At 45.9% G+C, this 21230-nt stretch overlaps 1 protein-coding gene across 1 annotated transcript; it reads right to left on the bottom strand.

Annotated features, from left to right (window-relative positions):
- Positions 1 to 1976: 1976 nt before the first annotated feature.
- ELOA (elongin A) lies at positions 1977 to 18643 on the bottom strand. Its single transcript, XM_043909215.1, has 11 exons — positions 17614 to 18643; positions 12896 to 12952; positions 11801 to 11907; positions 9244 to 10423; positions 8782 to 8896; positions 7670 to 7825; positions 7479 to 7576; positions 6474 to 6654; positions 6063 to 6174; positions 5328 to 5509; positions 1977 to 4423 (listed from the first exon to the last, which is right to left on the bottom strand). The coding sequence occupies exons 1-11, from the start codon at positions 17764 to 17766 to the stop codon at positions 4362 to 4364; spliced, it is 2403 nt and encodes an 800-aa protein (XP_043765150.1). The 5' UTR covers positions 17767 to 18643; the 3' UTR covers positions 1977 to 4361.
- Positions 18644 to 21230: the final 2587 nt, after the last annotated feature.

The raw sequence follows: 21230 nt of genomic DNA, 5'->3' as shown, positions 1-21230 counted from the left end.
AGTTCCGGTGCAGCCAGTGAAATGTGATGGAAACGATGGATGTATCCTCTGGACACAGCTTAGGGTCCAGTGCAGTATTCCTCACTCTCCCTAAGGGACACGGAGTAACAAACCTTTTTTTTTTTAAATATTTATTTTTCTGCCTCAGATCTTAGTTTCAGCACATAGGACCTTCATTTTGTCATGCAAGAACTTTCATTGTGGTGCATGGACTCTCGAGTTGTGGTATGAGGGCTTCAGTAGTCACAGCCCATGGGCTTAGTTGCCCCAGGGCATGTGGGATCTTAGTTCCCAGACCAGGGATCAAACCAGCGTCCCCTGCATTGCAAGGCAGATTCTTAAGCACCGGACCACCAGGGAAGTCCCCAAAGCTTGGTTGTTTTGAGTCACTGGGATTTTAGTTGTTACTGTACTATAGCCAAGCCCCAAGATCTTGGGGAGCTCTTCTCTTTGCTTTGCAGTAGTTTAAGTGACCTTGGTATTATCTGATCTTTAAGGCTGAAAGAATTCCCCTATGACATCTTGGGTCTGGAGCTTTTTTTATAGGGCAAGCACTGCAACCACTTTCCCTATTTCTTCTATGGTAATTTGTCTGTTTAGATTTGCCATTTCTAAACAGAAAGTTGTATTTCTGGATAATTATCCACTTCATATATAGGTTTTCTGAAGTATTGCATATAGTTGTGACACAGGGTTTTAGAAACTGGGAAATTTTACATAGATATCTAGATTTCTGTCTTTTACTTAAAACTTGTAAAATGTGGCAACACAGGACCCTGCCTTCTACCTGGAAACAATCAAGTGGAGCTGGGTTAATAGCTCATTTTCCTTCTGTTCCCACCACTTCTGTCTTACACCAAACTCCTGGTATTTGTGATTCCTGAGATAACAAGAAATTAGGTAGTGTCTGCCTTCTTGGCGGTTAGTGGGGGCTATGGTTTAAGGGATCTGGAAGAGACAGGAGTCCGAAACAGAAGTTGGACTAATCTATCTGGAGCAGCAGGGGCTAAGATTTCAGTTATCAGGAAGGACTAACTGACCTCAGGATAGTGCTTAGCTTGTGACCCTAAAACTTTAATTCCTGTCAACTGGAAACAAAACTTTGCCTTTCACTCCACCTTTAGAGAGAATGAAGAAGGACACTAACATTTATTGAGCTCTACTTCTCTCATTTAATCCTTGTAAGAATTCCTGCGAGGTGTCACTATTCCCATTTCATAGATGAGGAAACTGAGGCTCAAAGAGATTTCACAAAGCTAGAGTGGTGGAGCCAGGATTTAAACCTGAATCTGATTTATCCCAAAGTTCATGCATTGTCTTCCCATTGTACTAGGCATTCCCAGACCAGGCTACTCATCCAACTCGAGGGAGGCCTATGAAAAAGTACCTTTTCCCAGATCATACTTCTGACCAATTCAGGTTTCTGTAGCGGGGTCAGAAATCTGTATTTTAAACAATGATTTTGGGAATTCCCGGACAGACCAGTGGTTGGGACTCTGCACTTTTAACTGCTGGGTTCAATCCCTGGCTAGGGAACTGGGATCCTACAAGCTGTGTGGTGCAGCCAGAAAAAAGAAAAATACAAACGATTTGTGTTGTTATTTCAATACTCTCTCCCCTATTAGATGAATACTGCATGAAGGCAGGCCGTGTCTGTCTTACGCAGTGACAGAGTGGGGGCAACACAAGTATTTGCTGTGTGACTGAATATGCAAGTTCCCCAGCCCAGCGAAGAGCTTTTGAACTAAGTGCTCACTTTTATCTGAGTTGCCTTGCTTTTGCTCATACGGTTCTCCCCACTGGGAGCCCCCCTTTTCCAGAAGAGCTGTGCTACAGTACAGACAGAAATCCAACATCCTTTAAGGCCCAGCCCAGGGATTAAGATCTCTGCCTTCAGCCCAGGAACCAGACATTGTGGCGGACTACCATTCTGACACAATAAGGGAGAACGGAAGAAAGACAACAGAATATGGGTGTCTGTTTGTTTTTTTTTTTTTTATTTAGACATGGAATTTTCCTTTCTTTTCATATAACTTATCTAATTAAAATATTCATCTTGGTAGTTACCACAAAAAAGTAACATAGAAAATTGTATTTACATTTTGGGACCAAAATACAAATGAAGAGCAAGATAATACCTTGCTCCTTTCCCTCCCACTTCCCGGAAAGAAAGAAAAAGCCCCAAAGAAACTGTTCATTACACCAAGGACCACAATGGGTTAATTTGCAATTTGGTGATTTGTGTGTAGTGTAGCACAGAAAAAAGGAATTGCACAAGTTTCCACAAATGAGACCAAAGGTTCAACATCAACCTGTGTCTGCTCTGCGGCCATTTCAACAACCCAGGAGAGGCGAGCGTCTGGAAACTCGGTTTCTCCTCTTCCCTCACCCTTCCCACCAAGTCACATCCCTGATACAGACACTCTTAGAGGGGGCGGGAGGAAGATCTGGCTCTGTGTAAACAGGGGTGATCCAAAGTGATGTTGGGGTGTGTCTTTTATTCCCTCTCTGCCCAAAGACTCCTAATGAAGGAAATCAAATCACACACAACTGAATCAAATATGGAAAACTGGTTTCAGTGGCAGAGACTTCAATACGCAGGTAAAGAGACAAATTCAAGGTGTGGACACTGAGAGGAAGCTATCCCAGGCGACAGATGTCTGGCACCTGACTCAGGTGCTCATGTGGTTTTAAAGAAGAGGCTTCCTAGTGTCACATTTGGGGAGTGGGCTGGGGGACTGGTGGAATGGTAATACATATGATCAAGAGAAAGGATGCTTTTACCCAGTTCAAAAATACAGCAAATTAAAACACAGCAACACGTGCGTCCCTCAGGCACCTTGCGCAGCAATGCACACTGAACAATGCGGCTTCTGCCGCAGACTTCTTGCTGTGTTGCTCTGCAATCTTCAGCATGAGCCTGAGGTCTACAGGATGGTTAAAAACCGTGGACTCCATACTCTGAGCTTTGAGCGACCTTGTCAAAGGGACTAGCCACTGCCACGCTCCATGGGCTGCCACACCAACCACACCCTCAACCTGCTTCTCAGATTTCTAAAGGATGGGCATCTCCACTTTATCGTATCTACTTCTATCAGGGTCACGACCAACGGGGTTCCTACTAGGCCACTGCCCTTCAACAGCCAAGAACACTGACGCTGTCCTAGTTCTAATCTTTCCTCCTATGTCAACTCCAAAGTGAGATTCTCCCTTTCCAAACCTGTCGATGCCCCGTGGCTCAGACCCTTTCCTTAAACTGGTCCTTTCCTCCAAATTCTAGCTTAAAGACTCAAAAAGTAGAGAGAGTTTCAAGCTGCAAAGTTCTCTACAATACATAGCAAATTGTGCTCTTTCAATCACATGATCTTAAAGAAAGGCAAAAACAAAACCGATTTCCAACACAGCATTACTTTTTAAAACCATTCAGCAATTCACAGGGAGTAAGAGATTAAAGTGCTGGTTTTTAAAAACTCTTGTAAGTTGCATTTGGGGGCCCACAAAAGCCCAGCCAGGTGTTTGCGTTTTGCCCCATGCCAGTGGGGAGAAGGAAAAATAAGGGAGGAAAAAGGAGTCTAAAGTTTTGAATTAGAAACTGGAAACTGTAAAAATACTGGGGTTCTGTGTCCTCAAGTTAAGCCTCAAAAGAAGCGGGACCTGGCAAAAAGGGGGGGGGGGAGACTCTAGAATGTCCCTTAATAAATACTATGTGATGAGGAGGGAAGAGATGCACCGGGGCAGGACCGCAGCACGACACTGAAATAGGTCCCAGAGGGAGGGGGGCCGCCCTGCACACGTCCGGTCTCCAGGCCGGGGCTCCCCTTCCAGCACAGGCAGCCCGCAGCGCAGCGTGCCCCACACAGACTCCCGGGGTGCCCAGGTCTCTCTCTGGACCGCAGTCCGCTCAGGAGAGATGAACCGGGACAGGAGAAAGACTTCCACTAGGCTTCTAACAAAGAACCCTAAAAATAAAAGGCTAAGTGTGTGGAAGAGGACTGAAACAGAACAGAAAACTTGGGGGCAGGGGGGAGGTAATATAAATACAATCTGGGGGCAATATTTATTAATTAAAACTATGTCTTATAGTTTACAAAGAAGCTAATTAACAACGAAGGTACAATTGACCTTAGAATCCTCAGTGAGAGCGAAGCTTCATGTCTTCAGAATGCTGAAGTGCTCGCCAGGCAAGGAGGCAGCGGCTGTGGACACCGGCTCAGGCACACGCCCGTTGATGGCGCAGGACTCGGGGACTGAAAGCTTCCACGGAGTGAAAGGCTCTGGTCTCCTCTCGAAGTTCCATTCCCCAACCCCCACCGTCCTTGTATTCCTCCCCCCAGATTTCATTTCCAAGGTAAGTCCTCGGTTTATCGTCGGGAGAACCTGTTCTTGAAAGCTTTAATCGTCTTGGCCATCATTGGGGCGATTTCTGTGAAAAGAGAGACAAGGCAGTTGTTTCAGATCCGTGGCAGTTTGGACACCAGACACCAGTGGTTTAGGCAAACCAAAGGCCTGCTACTCATGGCGCTACACAGCCAGATGAATGGATCCAAGTAGCAGCCCAAAGCGAATGATTCCCGAGCATCTGCTGGGGCGGCGGCAATCACTCCCTCTAAGTCTCACAACTCACCAAGGCTCAGGCTGGCCCCTCTACAGTAAGTGGAGGAACTGGGGTTCAATCCTGCCAGGCCATTCTGAGCCACGATTTAACTCTGCTTCACCAACATCCAGACCAGCACAAAGCCCCCTCTCACACCTGTCTGTCCTGGGCAGCAACAGGCCTGAGATGAGCTAAGTGCAAACACCACCTAAAAAGGACGAGCCTGCTTCTGAACCAGTTAGCCTGAGCCCCGCCAGAGCTCCCACCCTCCTGTGGGCCCTGAAGTCAGTACAGAATAATGCTTAAGTCAGGGCACTCCTGTAGAATACTTAGGATCATCTATGGTAGTAAAGTTAGTAAAACATGAACTAGATTCAATTAGATATAAAAAATAAATACTTGGAAGCTGAGATTATAAAACTTCAACAAAATCATTCAGCTGTTAACTCCATGTTGTTGCCTAGAGAAACAAGTTTACATTTAGGCTTGAAAAAAAAAAAAAAAGAACAAGCAGAGCACCAAAATGAATATTCACTACGCTCAAAACTTAACACACACAACACGCCTATGAACAAAGGCAGAGGAAGGAGGCGCTGGCGTTTAGACCAGCCATGTGCGAGCTATCACACGCTGCAGCTCACACAGGCTGCGCTGGTGGCGCGGCACTGACGACGGGAAGGGGCCCGAACACGAGCTGGTTCTGAGACGTCTGAGCGGGAGCCCGGTCACTCACTCTTCACGGCCGGTTTCCTCGGATCGTAGGAAACCGTGCTGCTGAGCACCGGAGCCGGGTGGGTACCGCTGGTACTCGGGCCGTCGTAGGCTGGCTCCTCGGGGCTGGCGTTAAAGCTGTTGCTGCTGCCACTGCTGAAGGAAGCCCGGCTGCTTCCTGTCGGGTACGGCGCTGGCTTGATCCTGGGACACAGAGCAAAGCTGAGAGTCAAAAGCAGGAGAAACCAAGCCTCGGCACAAACAGCCTGAGGTGGGCTGGTCTGCAGACGCAGTTCTGTGGCTCTGACCAGTGGACCTGGTACCTAGATTTTGCTCATGGCTTGGAAGTGACATGGTAGTCCTTCAGGATGAATGATAATCTTGACTAACTTTTCACTATTTCGGTGTAAATCTGTATTTTGAAAATGCAAACATACTTAGATAACATAGTCACTGCAGTGATACGTTTTCTGTTTAAACAGAGAAAGGGAAAGCCTTAGGGAATGTGTCCCAGAGGCAGGCCCTGTTCTCCATGTAATCCTGACCTCTCTGAGGGGCAGGGGCTCATCATCCAGGCCACAGTGCAGCCACGGCAGCTGAGGCTCAGGGAGCTAGGGCCCAGGGGGGCAGAGTCAGCCTCCAGAACCCACTCTGGCCTCACGCGTCCCCCACCTCCAAAATGAACTGCTTCCTGCCCTGGGGCCACCCCTCAAGCTCTCTCCCTGAGCAGGCAGAACCAGAGCAGCAGAGATCTCACCTGATTTTTTCAGGCACAGCTGCTCCTCCTGTTCCAAATTTCTCCTGCCTCCTTCGAACATCACGAGGTGGCTTGGCCACAGAGTTGACAAAGGCCATTTTTGCTTGTCGGCCTGTGGATAAATGGAGGTTAATACCTGCCTTCTTGAGCTGAGACGCTACTGTTAATCTATGCTATTAAGAGACAAAGGCTTTTCAAGGGCCTCCAAAAGTAGGGGATACTCGAACAACCCTGGAAAGCCCTCTGGAGGGTAGCATGGGTAGTGGCAGAACAAACACCTTACCCTCTGCCCGCTTCTGCAAATTCGAGAGAGCTAGGGGCCAAAGGTTCCACCCTGGCTGAGCCCGCCGCAGCCCTGACATGACCGGAGCACAGGGTTCGCTCTCCTGCCGGCCCGGCCTGCAGCCGTACCTTTGGGCTTGTTGGCGTGTGCAGATCGGATGTTCTTTGTGAGGACTCGGAGCCGCTGCTCTCGTGCATCCTGGAGCCGCAGGTACATCTCCCGCCACGACTCGTACTCTTCCGGCCTCTCGTCCTTAAAGTCTCGGTGACAGTGCACTTTCCATAATTGGTCCGTTTCTTCAATTAATACCTAAACTCAGAACCAGGACATCACTTACATGCATGCACTCTTATATACCTCTTTTCCATCCTTCATCACCCAGGGTGACCAGTTTCCTAACAGTATTTTGGTCCTCACAGTAACAGTAGTAGTATAGTAAAACACCATAGTTCTAGGAAAAACAGAATCACTGAATTAAAATATTAAGTGCAAGGCACTACTAACTGCAGCCGGGGGTTGTGGGGCTAGGAGAGAAGACAACATCAAAATTAGTTTAAAATCAGTCTTTTCCTGTGCAGGGAAGGAACTGAGGTGAAGTCCAGTCCAAGCATCCCCCGGCACTACACGGAACTGCCATGGCCAGGGGCCACCTTAGGAGGAGATGTCACAGATCCTTTCGATCAGAGAGGGATAGCTCATGCAATCAAATGAGGATCTCCAGCCTTAGGAGGATTTGGGGATAGATCTCTGCCTCTAGAAGACACTCAGTCAGTCTTACGTGTTGACACTCAGGTGTCTGGTGAACACAGCTCTATCCCTGCCTTGGATCCTAATGGCTGTGCTTCTAGAATTGTCCCTTGATTTCTGTATCTAGGAAAGCTCAAGGGACGTGTGGGAAATGGTCTGCCTCTCCCTGCTCCCACCTTTTAATCCCACCTTGATTCGAGCCTAAGAGGCCTACTTAAGATGCTAGGGGCAGGGGCTGACATTCTGCTTGTTTAAAGGCCCATAGGCAAACCCAGAACAGTGCTATGACCGCTGCCTGCCCATCACCGTGGCAAATCAGAGACAAACCTGTTTTTTCAGACACAAGCCAGCAAACTGCCCTCTTGCCATCCAAGCAGGATACTCACGTGATTGTACTCTTCTATTCGATACAACTGATCAGGTGTACACCTCTCCAAAACAGGTTCAAGGACAGAATATGGGACACCTCCCACTTCAAAGATCGCTGAAGAGAAACAAGGGAAAAAGGGACTGAGTAGCAGTCAAGTCACCCAGTGACCCAATGTGCCTAAGAGCAGGAGGGGAGCATGTGACTTACAGTCGATGTTGTTTTTAAGCACCCGGATGCACTGCTCATGCAAGGTCATCATTTTGGGGAGATAGGCACACTTGGAGCCGGAATAGACCTGCATCTTAGAATTCATTCTTCTTCCGGTGAATCCAGCTTCCTCCTCTTCCTGGGGTGAGGAGAGTGCTGTAAGGCAAGAAAAACAGGAATGGAAGTTATAAAAGGCACTAAGCTGGACCTCCCTAGTGGTCCAGTGGTTAAGACTCTGAGCTGCCAATGCAGGGGGCGCAGGTTCAATCCCTGGTCAGGGAACTAAGACCTCACATGCCATGTGGTGCCATCAAAAAATTAAAAAAAAAAAAAAAAAAAAAAAAGGTACTGGCTCATCATTGAAAACTCTCCTTCCTCCCCCTTCTTCAGCCTCCCAGTTCCCTTTCTCAGAGGCAACCAATGCCACCAGTTATGTCCTTCCAGAAAGTCTATGCAAAAACAAGCTAATATTTATTTTATTCCTTTTAATAACATACTATCATTTTGTCATTTACTGAATTTTAGAAATCACCTCAATATATAGATTTTCCACTTTAAAAAACAAAAACAATAAAAAAATAAAAATAAAAAACAAAAACCATGGCATATGATGCCACTGTGTGGATGAACCATGATCTACTTGTTAGTATCTTACTAAGGAACACCTAGGTAGCATCTAATTCTTTTGCTATTAAAACTAACCTTAAAAAGAAAAACAAAAACAGAAAATACCTAGACTTTTTTTTAAGCCCCTGTGGAATGTACAGAACAGAAGGCTGCTAGTAACAGCAGCAGCTAAGATTTAATAAACACTTACTCTGTGCAAAAACCCAGAGCTCAGAGCTTTATGAGCATTATCACTTTCAATCCACCTCATAGGCAGATATCATTATTACATCCATTTACAGAGTATGAAACTGAAGTCCAAGGAAATTAAGTTATTACCCAAGATCATATAACTTGTAGTCGAGGCCAGAGCTGGGATTCAAACCCAAGCCATCAAACTCCAGAACCTGCACTCTTAGAAAATGCACCATTCATGATGTCAGATCATGAATTTTTTATATCGCTTTTTCCTTAACAGAAAAAAAAAAAAAGACAAAGCAAATTACCTTTTCGCTTTGGTTGGAAGGATGACATCAATTCAGGGGAAGGAAGTGGACGGTAATTGGCCTGGATCACAGGTAATGGGAGGTCAGGTAATACTGGCAACACATCGCTGGGGACCTGCAGAGAAGAGACCAGTGACTGGAGAGCCCCTTTCTGCCAGCACAGCTCGTTCCCACAGTCGATGCCCAGCGGTGCTGACGTGGCAGTAACTTCACAGGCAGCCTGGAGGAGAGGCAGCAGCCATGCCTGACACCACCTGAGTCAGGAGACACAGAGATGGGCCCAGCGCGATGGAATGCCTCAGAAAAGACTTTTCTCGGCTTCTACCGACCCTGGTGGCCAGAGAGGCCAGGAGGACATTATTTCAGACTGAAATTCAGCAAGTCACAGAAAAGCCAGCCAAGCAAATCAGCAGTGGGGTTGCAGGCCCAGGTGCTCTGGGTGGAAGGGGCCGCAGGGGTTACCTTTTTCAGCTTGGCTGAGTCGGCTCCAACTGGCGGAAGCTTCTCGGGCTTGTTTTCATTCACCTTAGGTAATTTCTGAACTGAGTCCAAGTTTTTACTAGTGCTTTTTGAGTCATTTTTTTTAAGTCCTTTTTCTCTGGGAGTCGTGGTTGAAGTTTTCACAATCTTTTTCTTTTTCTTCCGGGGCTGGTCATAGCTGAGGTATGACTCAAAAGACATGGTGGGCTTCTCGAATTCATCATCCGTATCTGCCTCCTCACCTTTAGGGAAGGAACCCACCGACTTTCTATCTGAATGCGAAGGTTTGACTTTCCCTTCTTGAGTCTTCAGGTTGTTAGAAACCTTCTCTTTTGCCTTGGGCAACAGGTCTCCTGCCCCCTTGCCTACGTCTGAGTTTTCCAGACTCTGCTTGTTTTTGTCTGATTTGGTTTTCTCGGAGTCTCTAGGTTTTGGCTTTTTAAGGTGGTTGTCTGAGGCCAGCTCCAAGGGGGGTAAGCTCTTCCTCTTGGTGCTGCCCTCCTTCTCCTTCTCTTTCCTGATGCCAGAGGGCGGTTTCTCCTTCGTGCTGTCCCCGGAGGGCGGCCTCCGGTTTTCCTCTTTGGAGACCCTGTGTGATTTTTCTTTGCTCAGAGACTTCTCGTCTCCTTTGGCATCCGCCAGACGTTTTTCTTTATGGGAAGATCTGTGCTCCTTGCTCTGACTCATGCTCTCTCTCCCCTGGGCTTCCCCCAGGTGTCGTTCTTGACTGACCCCCAGTCTGTCCTGAAAGGCGTTACTATGGCCTTTGCCAGGCTTCTGGTGGGGAACAAAGGGCTCATGGTCCTCCTCCAGGGGTCTGTAATGGTCCAAAGACACCTGACGAGGGCTGGTGGATGGTGGAGGGGACTGAACATGGCCGTAGTCGGAAGACTCATGGTCTGAAGAGTACGCTGGAGAAGCTCTGTGGTACCTCTTTCTTTCATCTCTCCTCTCATGACTGTGAGATACTTTGTGAGGCCGCTCGAGCTCTGGGAGTTTTCTGTGCTTTTTCTGTCTATTATCAGGACTGTATGACTGGCTGCTGGAGGCTTTCCAGCTTTCCGCGTAGTCCCCCTGTATCTCCGCCTCCTCCCTCAGGGCATCCCTGGGGCGCTTCCGAGAACTGCTCTTCTCAAAGTCCTGTTCCTCGGGCTCTGTGGTTCTAAAACAAAAAACAGAGAAAACGTTCAGGGTAATCCTTGGTCACAGGACAAAGTCACAGAACCTGAACTCACAAAAGAGATGAAGAATTTACATAGTTAGAAACAAGGGCTTGGAAAGAAGGTTCTGCTTAAAGATACCCAACTAGGTTGGTTTGTTTTTTTTTTTAAAGGAGAAAAATAAAGTTTTATTTGTACAACTTGATAAATAATTCTCACCCCATACAATCCACACAAAGTGCACCAATTCGGTGGTTTTTAGTATCGTCACAGAGTAGTACCTCCATTACCACAAAATCAAGTCTATAACATTTTCATCATCTCCCTCCCCAAAACCCCAAATTCATTAGCAGTCACTCCCACTTCTCCCCAACACCCCCCAGCCCTAGGCAACCACTAATCTACGTTCTCCATATAGAGATTTGACAATTCTGGACATTCCATACAAATGAAATCACACAATATGTGGCTTTTCCTGCCTGGCTTCTTTCACTTGAAGTTTATGCACGTCATGGCATGTATCAGTACTCAGTTTCTTTTTAACTGCTGAATAATATTCCATTGTCTGGATATGCCACATTTTGTTTATTATTTGATGGGTATTTGACTTGTTTTGATTTCTGGCTGTTACGAATAATGCCACTATAAACATCTGTTTACAAGCTGTGTGGATACATTTTCATTTTTTCTATACCTAAGAGTGGAATTACTAGATAATATGATGAAAGTGAAGTCGCTCAGTTGTGTCTGATTCTTTGCAACCCTGTGGACTGCAGCATACCAGGCTCCTCCGTCCATGGGATTTTCCAGGCAAAGGTACTGGAGTGGGTTGCCATTTCCTTCTCTACCAACTAGGTTTTAAAACTGAGAAAACTCAAATATTCCATAAATGGGATATGATGAGTTTAACTACAGGCTACAAAGAAGATCAAGTATTTTGTGTACATGAAAATGCTTAAAAAGCTTTTCAACACAGGGAAATATTTAATTTGTTACATTAAAATGGGGCAGTAAAATATGTCAGTTTATTCACAAGTGTATAAAAATGACTTTTAAGACCAGCTTAGAAAGAAACATTCCAAAATGTCAATAACGCTGATCTCTGGAAGGTACAATTTAGAAATTTTTATTCTTTCGAGTTCCCTGGTGGCCTAGTGGTGAGGATTCTGGGCTTTCACTACTGTGGCCCAAGGTTCAATCCCTGGTCAGGGAACTGAGATCCCATAAGCCATGAGGCAGTACCAAAAAGAGAAATTTATTCTTCTATTTTTTAAATATTTTATAATATTCTTTAATGATCATGGATTGTTTTTTATAATTGAGGCAGAATAAATATTTTAAATAAGAAGTCAGAGAAAGAATAAAAAAACTTGTCCTACCGTTCTACAGGAACCAGCTTCTTCCACTGGGCCACTAGGTCCCTGGCAAAGTTTCCAACGTGCTCGTGTTTTCGCAAGCTGTTTACTGTTTTTCCAACTCCAGTCTCCTACAAAGTTGACAAAGGAATCGTTAGAAGGTTGTGGAAATAGGCTCACAATTTTCTAAAGAAATAAAGCCTCCTACTTTCCAACAAACCAATACTTCATTCCAAAAACATACAAGTCTCAGTACAAAATTAGTTTGTGTCAACGCGCCAAACCTCTAAAAACACACAGTAGCAAAGCATAGCAAATTCAGAAGAGAAAAACACAAAATTAAAACACTTCTGGAGGGACTTCCCTGGTAGTCCACTGGTTAAGAATCTGCCTGCTGGTGCAGGGGACACAGGTTTGATTCCTGGTCCCAAAGATTCCACATGCCTCAGGGCGACTCAGCCCATGTGTCACAACTCCTGAAGCCCATTCGCCCTGGAGTCTGTGCTTCACAACAAGAAAAGCCACTGTGATGAGAAGCCTGCTCGTAGCAACTAAAAAAGCCTGCGCACAGCAATAAAGACCAAGTACAGCCAAAAATAAATACAGTTTAAAAAAAAAAAAGTCAAGCCCATGGATTATAAGACAAAAAGCACTTCTAGAACTTTACAGATAATAACAAGAGTGATCATGGCAGGTGTCAGACCCTGCCCTAAGAGTACTGCATCTGGTGTCTGAGTTAATACTTTTTTTGGCCACACTGTGCGACTTGTGGAAACTTAATTTCCCAAACTAGGGATTGAACCCAGGCCCATAGCAGTGGAAGCACAGAGTTCTAACCACTGGTCCATCAAGGAACTCCCTGAATTAATACTTTAGGACATTTTCATCACCCGAAAAAGAAACCCAGTTCCTCCCACCCCTGGTAATCACTAAACTACTTTCTGTCTGTGGATTTGCCTACTCTGGACATTTCATATCAATAAAACCACACAATATGTAACCTTGTGTCTGGTTTCCTTCACTTCTAGAGCCCATGGTCTTAATCTTACTGTATAATCTCTCTGATTGCAAAGGGGATGGGATACAGTTGCATAATACCTAAAATTACACAGCTCTTACCGCAAGAATATCTACTGTAATGGGCAAGGCGGAGAGTTTCTTCAAATATTTCAGTAGCTGCAGAGAGAAATTAAATACACATTAATTTTTATAAAATCATAATCATTCCCTGAATATCAAAGAATAATATCTAATGGCAAAGTGCTTACTCTGTTATACAGTATTAAGTATGGTTATTATCCTATTTATAAGAGTGAAAACAGACTCAATAAAGTTAAATTACTTGTCCCAGGATGCATGTAGGGCAAGATTCACTCAGGTCTGTGGCTTTAGATTCTGTGCTTTCAACCACTACGCCAACACCAAAGGAAGACCTATCAGTTCTAATATAAGTCATCAACAACTACTGTTCTGCCCCAGCTAGAATTTCTGAGAAAGGTGCCGAACGTAGGAAATTACTCATGGAGTAAAGTAAAAAGAAGAGGTCTCTACAAGAAAAGGTAATCACATTTCCAGAGAAAGTGTGTTTAACACAACTGGGGTTTTTGTTTGTTTGCTTTTTGATGTTAAGTGGGAAGCCAAGACCAATTTCAAGTTGCTAGAATCGGAGCTTTGCATTGCAAATGGTGAACGAAAACGTCTGGGTAGACTGGAGAGGCAATCTGGGTTCGGCCACATATCCTTTCTATAGTATAGTCTCTTGAATTTGATCACAATCAGGATAGCAGAGCTGTTGAGATAGAGTCTCAGGCAAAGACAGGCTTCAGTGTGCCCCTGCCAGTTTCTTGCGGGGTGATCTTGTGCAAGTCACCGACCTCTCTGAGCCTCAGTTACTTCATTTGCAAAACAGGAACTGAATCCAGGAACTGAATCCTGTCTCTACTTCACAGGTTGTGAAGATTCAAACCATGTCTGTAGCCCTAGTGCCTGGAATGCTATACAAGCTCAATAAATGCTTATTAATCATTTCATTCATCAACTGACCATTTGTTAAACAGTTACCCTTAAAATTCTACCAGACATTCTCAGCCAGTTCCTACTTGCTCCACTTCTACCCAAAGTCATGATTGCTATGCCATTCTCTAGGCAAGGTTTATGTATATATAAATAAATTTACATTCAAGGAGTACTGAAAAGTACACATTGTTCAAAATAGATTAACTATGACTGCCTTTATATTTAAATATCTGATAACAGGATCTGTTCTTTTTACATGTGTAGCCCAGGCTATAATTAGTATGCCATATTGCTACTAGGTGGAGTAGCAAGTATGTTTTTCTGGTCATTCTACTTCAATAATTACTGAACACAGTCGCTAGGCAGAGCAACTGGATCCCATGTGATCATCTTGTTTGACTGGGAACAACTGAGAAGCCAAGTAGTGTATCTATGAAGTTTTACCTTCATAGCTGAGCGAAAACTATGCTCTACTTCCAATTCAATCACCACCACCATCCAACTCAGGACAAAGTATATGTGTATTTCTTGTCACCCAAGTGATGGGTGCAAAGATTCCTGCCAAATCCTTTTCTTAAAAAGTAAAATTTAGAATATCTGAAGAGATCAAAAAGAGATTGTCTCCTCTAACACCATTCTCTGGAAGGCATTTATATATTGAATACTATTTATTGTGCATTGACTACCATGTTAAGTTCTTACACCTGTTCGCTCATTTCATTCTCATTAACCAACCCTATAAAATGGACTTTATGTTCTCCATTTTACAGATATTGAAACTAAGCTCAGTGAGATTAAGCTGACTTGCCTAACAAGCAAGTCAGTCAAGTGTGTTTAACACAGCAGGCACTGGGTTGGTAAAATGTTACAGAAAAACCCCTTTGGCCAACTCAATACTACAAAGCCACATTAAAAAAAAACAAAAAACACTGTCCTTAGAAGATAGGAAAAGAAAACCTGCCTCTTAGCACACTTGACACAGAGCAGAAGAGTCCCTCCCTAGTGTTACAATGTCAGACAGTTTAGAGTCTGCAGAGGAAAGGAGGTCACTACGAGGACCTCTGTAAAGGCCACATATAAGAATGGGGCTAGAAGTCACTGAAGGTGTGTTCATCTTGAAGCCTAGCACTAACTTGAAGTGTAAATCCTGTCTTTCTGCTTCCTTTTCGGTTAGAAGGGGCCACTTAAAAGCAGACAAAACTAAAACCCTGGAGACATTCAAACCAATTTAGCCCAAGCCAAGGGAAACACGGCTTCAGAGCCTCTCTATTTTCAATGAGGTTCAAAGAAGAACAAAGCATTAAAAAGTAAAGCTCTTGGGGCATCCTCAGGTAGGTGGAAACTTGCTGTAACCAAACTGAGGGACCAGTTGTAGTTTGCAAGAATTGATAACGAGTCATTGAGAAACGGAAAACATTTGCACAGTCCATGCTTAGGAATCTCAGTTGTCCTTTGCATACTACTTCATCCCAAAGAGCTAGAGACGTTCGTAGTGTTGACCCCTTGCTCCCCACTTGCCTTCAAACTGTGTTCCTGGTAGTTTCCATGTTCAAAGGATAACATGTGACAAGTAACTTGACCAGCCATGAAAACGGTTTCCACTTAAACAGTAGGAACCAAGTGACCCTAGTTTGTCTGATACATTTCCCCCAAGTAAGCTAGATTATACATGGGCTTAAAGTGAAAACAGAGTTATAGTCAAACATCTAAATGTTTAACACTGGAAAATCCATGCACAGAGGTGTAGAATCAACCCTTTGGCTAATAATGGTTTTGAAATCAAGATTTAGTTTCAAATTTCAATACTGCTATATAATCATCTTGCAATTTCAAGAACAACCTGTGGGAGCTTGTTGGGTTAACAGAAGGTTGAGAAGGCCAGTGTGCCAGCTTGCAGTTTTCCCTCTGCATTAGCTCATTTGTGAATGCCAACTATTGTGCCCTTTGCAAAAATGATCTTCATAATGCAAAGTCAGAAGTTTAGGGTGTCTATGCCCAGATACTCACAATCACTCCTAGTTGGAATAGGTTGAGAAGTCAAACGAACCTTTTCTTACTTTGAAATTTCATGCACATCAACAACTAGAAAAGCTACTTCAAAATTTAAGTTCTAGTGGGAAAATGGCTATAGATACTAACATGGTGCCTTCTTTTTTTTTTTTTTTTAACCCAATGGAAGATGAAACTGGGGAGATAAGGGGATTTACATAATGTTTTAAGGTTTGAAAAAGTCAGTAACAAACCTACAGTGTCCGAGAAAACAAGCTAGTACTCAGAAATAATGACCATTGATTAGAAGCCCACAAAGGGTTATTGTAAAAAGAAACTTGTAAATATGCCTGTCCACTAGGTACTGAAGCCAGGAGAGAAAATATAACACAAAACAAGTGAAAGCATTTCAGTTTTCACGACTTAAAGCTCAAATGTCTTCCTGAAGAAGTGGATCTTTGAGCTAGGTATGCATGAGGCAAGTGGTCTGATAATGAGATACAGCCTTCAGAAACAGAAAAAAACCCCACCTATGACAGACTGAGAACAAGGTGAAGAGAAAGGGACCCATCAAGAAAAACTGTACAGAGTGGAGATTAACCCCTACGGAGCACTCCCGCCTTTGGTACTGTCCTAGAAGAAGCAGGTGAGGAAAGTGGCTTAGCAAGGAACATTCCACCCCGCCCCGCCCCCCCCCCCCCCCCCCCCGCAAATGTCTATGGCTAGCAAATAAACGAGAACTCAAATCTCACCATTTTATCTCTAATGACCCCCTGGATTATTTCCTCTTTAAAAGGCACTCTGGGATTTACAGATCCAACTCTTAAGGACTGTACACAGCAGCTATAATGCTGACAGAAATGTCAAACACCTTGAGTGTTTTCATCACTGTATTTCAATTAAAAAAAAAAAACCCTAACATCCACCGGACCCTCACCCAGACACTGAGAAGCTGGATGAGAAGAAAAGTCGGAGGGAAAAAAAAAAAAAAAAACAACAAACGCATTTAACTTATGGAAACAGTTAAGGAGAGGGAATAAAACTAGCCGAGCACAATTAAAAATGGTTGCCCATCATTCGCAGCTGCCAGAAACGGTAGCCCTTACCTTTCTAGCAATGCCAGAAGAAAAAGGAAAATTTAGCTGCAACTTCTAACCCTGTTCCCCCCGGCCCCCCTTCCTATTACAACCTAAGTTTTTAGTTAGGGTGACATGAGGTTTATTTTTGCTTTGAAAGAGATTTACTGAGAAAGAAAAAAAAAGGGGGTCCACGTTCTAATTATCAAGGCGGAAAGAAATTTTAAAATGTCTTAAAAGACGCAGAGACCACACACCGAGCCTAGGTTCCATCAGGCGCAGGCAGAGAACCACCGACCCGCTACCCCTTTCTCCCCAACAAACATCAAAAAAGACAGGAAGAAATCAGGGGACGGATCGCGCAGAGATAGGAGCTGAGCGGGCAGGAGTTAACTCCGGGCGGGGAGCTCTCCCGACAGGAAAACAGCTGGCCCGGGACGCCCGGGGGAGGGCTCCGCGAGCCCCGCCGGCACGCGGCGTCCGCGCGGAGCGCGCCCCTGGCCCTCCGCAGCCCTCGGGCTCCCGGGCCCGGCACAAGCCGGCCGGGCCCCGCCGAGGCCGGCCGCCCTACGGGCTCCACCGCGTGGGCAGCGGCCGGACGGCCACGAAGTTCCCCGCCGCAGGCCGCAGCCCGGCGGGGACCGCGCCGCGGGTCCGAGCCCCCCGCGGCCGCGCCCGGGCCCGCGACCGTTACCGGGCCGCGCCGCGCCCAACGCCCTCCCCGCGCCGCGCCCGCCCGCCCGCCCGCTCGCTCACCTTCTTCGGGTCTGCGTTCGTGGCCAGGCGCGCCTGCAGCTTCTCCACAACTTGCAGCGCCGACTCCGCCGCCATCGCTGTCACTGGCGCGGCCTCCTCGCCGGAACTGGGCTCGCGTCGCGTCCTCGGGCTGCGGCTCCGCCCTCCGTGCATCCCCGGCGGAGACGGAAGCGCGACCGGTCCCTTCCGGGCCTCAGCGAAGTAGGAGGCGGGGGGCGGGGAGGTGCGTCTGGGGCGCCGCTCGGCCGCAGGCCCCGCCCCCGCGGCCCGGGACCGGGGTCCACTGCGCGCACCCGCGGGGCCGAGCGCTCCGGGAGCCGGCGTGGGGGGGCGGGTCGCTTGGCCTCGGCGCGCCGGGTGCTCCGCACTGGTCGCCGCTGGGCAGCCCCGCTTCTGGTCCTCGGGAGCGCGGAGCCAAGTCCCCGAAAAGACCACGCTCCGATGTCCAGCCGAGGCGGAATGTAGACCGCAGCCCCGGACCCTGGTTTTATAAACCCGGGCCTGTCCCTTGCGCTGTTAGCCACGCCCTAAATAACACCTGTGTGTAGTTCCGGAGTGGGTCTGCGGCTAATGAAATCAGCAAGGATTAACTCTAGTGACCACTCTTGATTGGGCGCACTGAAGCCCAGTGATTGAGTTAGCTTAATTTCACTCTCAGTACAACCCAATGAAACGAGTCATGTTATCCCCACTTTACAGATGAGGAACCCGTAGCTCAGGGGGATGAAGTTAACTTGCCCGTGGTCACATAACAGCAAAGAAGTGATGCTGGAATTTGAATCTAAACAGTCTAGGTTCACTGTGAACGCATACCTCTGAATAGGTCAAGGATCTGAGGCCCAGAGTGTGAAAGGGATACGTTAAAAGTCAAACAATTTAGCTACAAGAGGTAACAACAGGCCATGTCTCACTTTCACCCCAAAACAGTGCCTGGTACCCCAGTACCAAATAAATACTTCTTGAATGAACCAATGGCTATTTCCTCTAAACTAGTAGGGCCTAAATCAGACCAGTCCAAGACACCATCCCTGAGGGTTCTTACCCTCATCCCAGAAGCACTAAATTTAACTATTAATAAACTATTATCATGGCTAAAAAGAGCTACTAAACAGTTGAAGGGAGAAGGCAATGGCAGCCCACTCCAGTACTCTTGCCTGGAAAATCCCATGGGCAGAGGAGCCTGGTAGGCTGCAATCCATGGGGTCGCTAAGAGTCAGACACAGGACTGAGCGACTTCACTTTCACTTTTCACTTTCATGCACTGGAGAAGGAAATGGCAAGGACTCCAGTGTTCTTGCCTGGAGAATCCCAGGGATGGGGGAGCCTGGTGGGCTGCCGTCTATGGGGTCGAACAGAGTCGGACACGACTGAAGCGACTTAGCAGCAGCAACAAAGAGTTGAAGGGGCTTCCCTTGTAGTTTAGCTGGTAAAGAATCTGCCTGCAATGCAGGAGACCCTGATTTGATTCGTGAGCCAGGAAGATCCCCTGGAGAAGCGATAGGCTACCCACTCCAGTATTCTGACCTGGAGAATTCCACAGAGGAATCTGGCAGGCTACAGTCCACGGGATCGAAAAGAGTCCGACACGACTGAGGGACTTTCACTTCAAACAGTTGAAAATTGGTTTAAAATACCAGCATTGATTATGTCTTGTTTGATTAGATCAGATCAGGTTACAAACTAATCTGATCACCATCAGCAATTCCCCAATGTACCCAGCCTGACTCCTCACCCAACCTGGGAAAGCCTAGTGGCTCTTCAGGTCTCTGCTCCAGGAAAAGTAAAAGAAATGACATAAGTTGTTTCTTCCAATGAGCTTTCATTCACTAAATTGAGAAGCCCTCCACCCCTCTCCTCCAGGCCCTTTCCTCTGCAACTAACCCTGTTTGGGTGTAAATTGTCAATTTATTCTTCTGTTTTGTCACTGGGCTGTTTATTCAGCATAAAGTGCAGGTGACTGACCTGACCAACTTTATTTAAGCCGCAACGTGCAGTGTGAGGGATCTTAGATCCCCAACCTGGGACTGAACCCAGGCTCCTGGCAGTGAGAGTGCACAGCCTTAACCACTGGACCTCGAACGCAAGGGAACTCCCTGAGCTACCCAACTTTAAACCTCTGTTGCCCAGCACCAGCCAATCCCTATAGTCAGCAATGGATAAAAAGTCCATGAAGATTAATACTCATTCGGTGCTCTAGAACTCAATCACAGGGTGAAAGGAAAAACACATCAAACGGGGTGAGGAGCCTTGCATTCTAGTCCCAGGCCTAAAATCTCCCTCTCCTGCACAGGAAATGCTTAATTTATATTTATATTTTAAATGCATTCCATTTTGAAAATGTAACATTGGTATAATGGATACATGGGCCCATTCCTGAAGCAGAATTGCTGACTAACTGACCTGGCATATACTTAGGGCACTGGAACAGGATCTACCCAGGGAGAGAGCTCAACAACCAGGATGGAAACAATGCTGCTGCAGAGAGTGCCCCCAACCCGTCTATCCCAGCATGAGGCAGGGTCACCTGCAAAGTAAAGAACTCTTACACTTGAATATTGGCCTACTTCTCACATCAGTTAATTATGTTGTCATTCTGATTAAAAAGAAGGTTTTTAACCTGTTTTAAAAATGATACTCTGTATATGTTCACTGGGGGATTACCATCTCATCCTTGGTTTAAGGAACAGAGTGAGTTCCTTAAAGTCTGCCGTTGTTTTGTCCATCTTGGATCAGCAACACCTAGCATACAGGTGACGTCCCTGTAAATTGAGCTAATTACTATTCAACTTAAGGCCAGTCCAGAGTGTCATCTGAAAACCCGAGGGGGTTAGAGCACTCAGGTTAGATACCTTTGTGAGAGAATGTAAAAGACCCATCTTTTAAAACAACAACAAAACATGTTCTGAAGGCATGTTTAAAGCTATATTGGCGGGAGGCGGGGTGGGGGGAGAATGGGCACAGACAGGCTCATCTTCTGCTATGCACACTTGACTTTTTGTAACAAATATGTTCTACTTTTATAATAAACACAATTTAAAAGTCTTTTAATTTTGGAAAAGAGCAATTTCAGGCTGGTTGGCAGTAGAGTCATTTAAAACACTGAACGACAAGAGGAAAACAGAAAAAAAAAAAAAAAACCCAAAAAACAAAAAATATAAACCAACCAGTTTGTCTTCAATAGCAGAAAGGAGCTCTTGCCTTTCATGGAAAAAGGTCCAGTGGGATTCTCTGGGCTGGACTTGCGTGTTGGGTGAGGAATCCTGGTGGATGGAGGGCTTTCCCCTTGGACCTCTTCTGGCCTGGGCTCTGCCATTCCTCTGTCTTACCAAGTGAGCAGCGTCTGAGGTTTGTGGGTGGTGGGTGTCAAGGACACTGGGTTGGGGCTCAGTGACAATCTGAGCTCCAATCCCCACCACTACCAACGCTGGTTGTAGTCAAGTTACTTAAACTGGCTGAAATTGTTTCCTTATAGATTTTCTTATTAATATGTCATATTAAGTAACTGACATACAGAAGGTATTTTCTTTTTTTTTTTTTTTAGAAGGTATTTTCTTAAGCAGAAACTGTTAGAGAAAAATCATGGCCTTGGTAAAAAGAATGTTACATCAAACCTCCCT

Source organism: Cervus elaphus, chromosome 8, assembly GCF_910594005.1.
Source record: "Cervus elaphus chromosome 8, mCerEla1.1, whole genome shotgun sequence".
In the NCBI taxonomy this organism is placed as follows: domain Eukaryota; kingdom Metazoa; phylum Chordata; class Mammalia; order Artiodactyla; family Cervidae; genus Cervus; species Cervus elaphus.
Note: the sequence above shows the minus strand (reverse complement) of the source record. Positions and strands in the feature narration are given on the sequence as shown.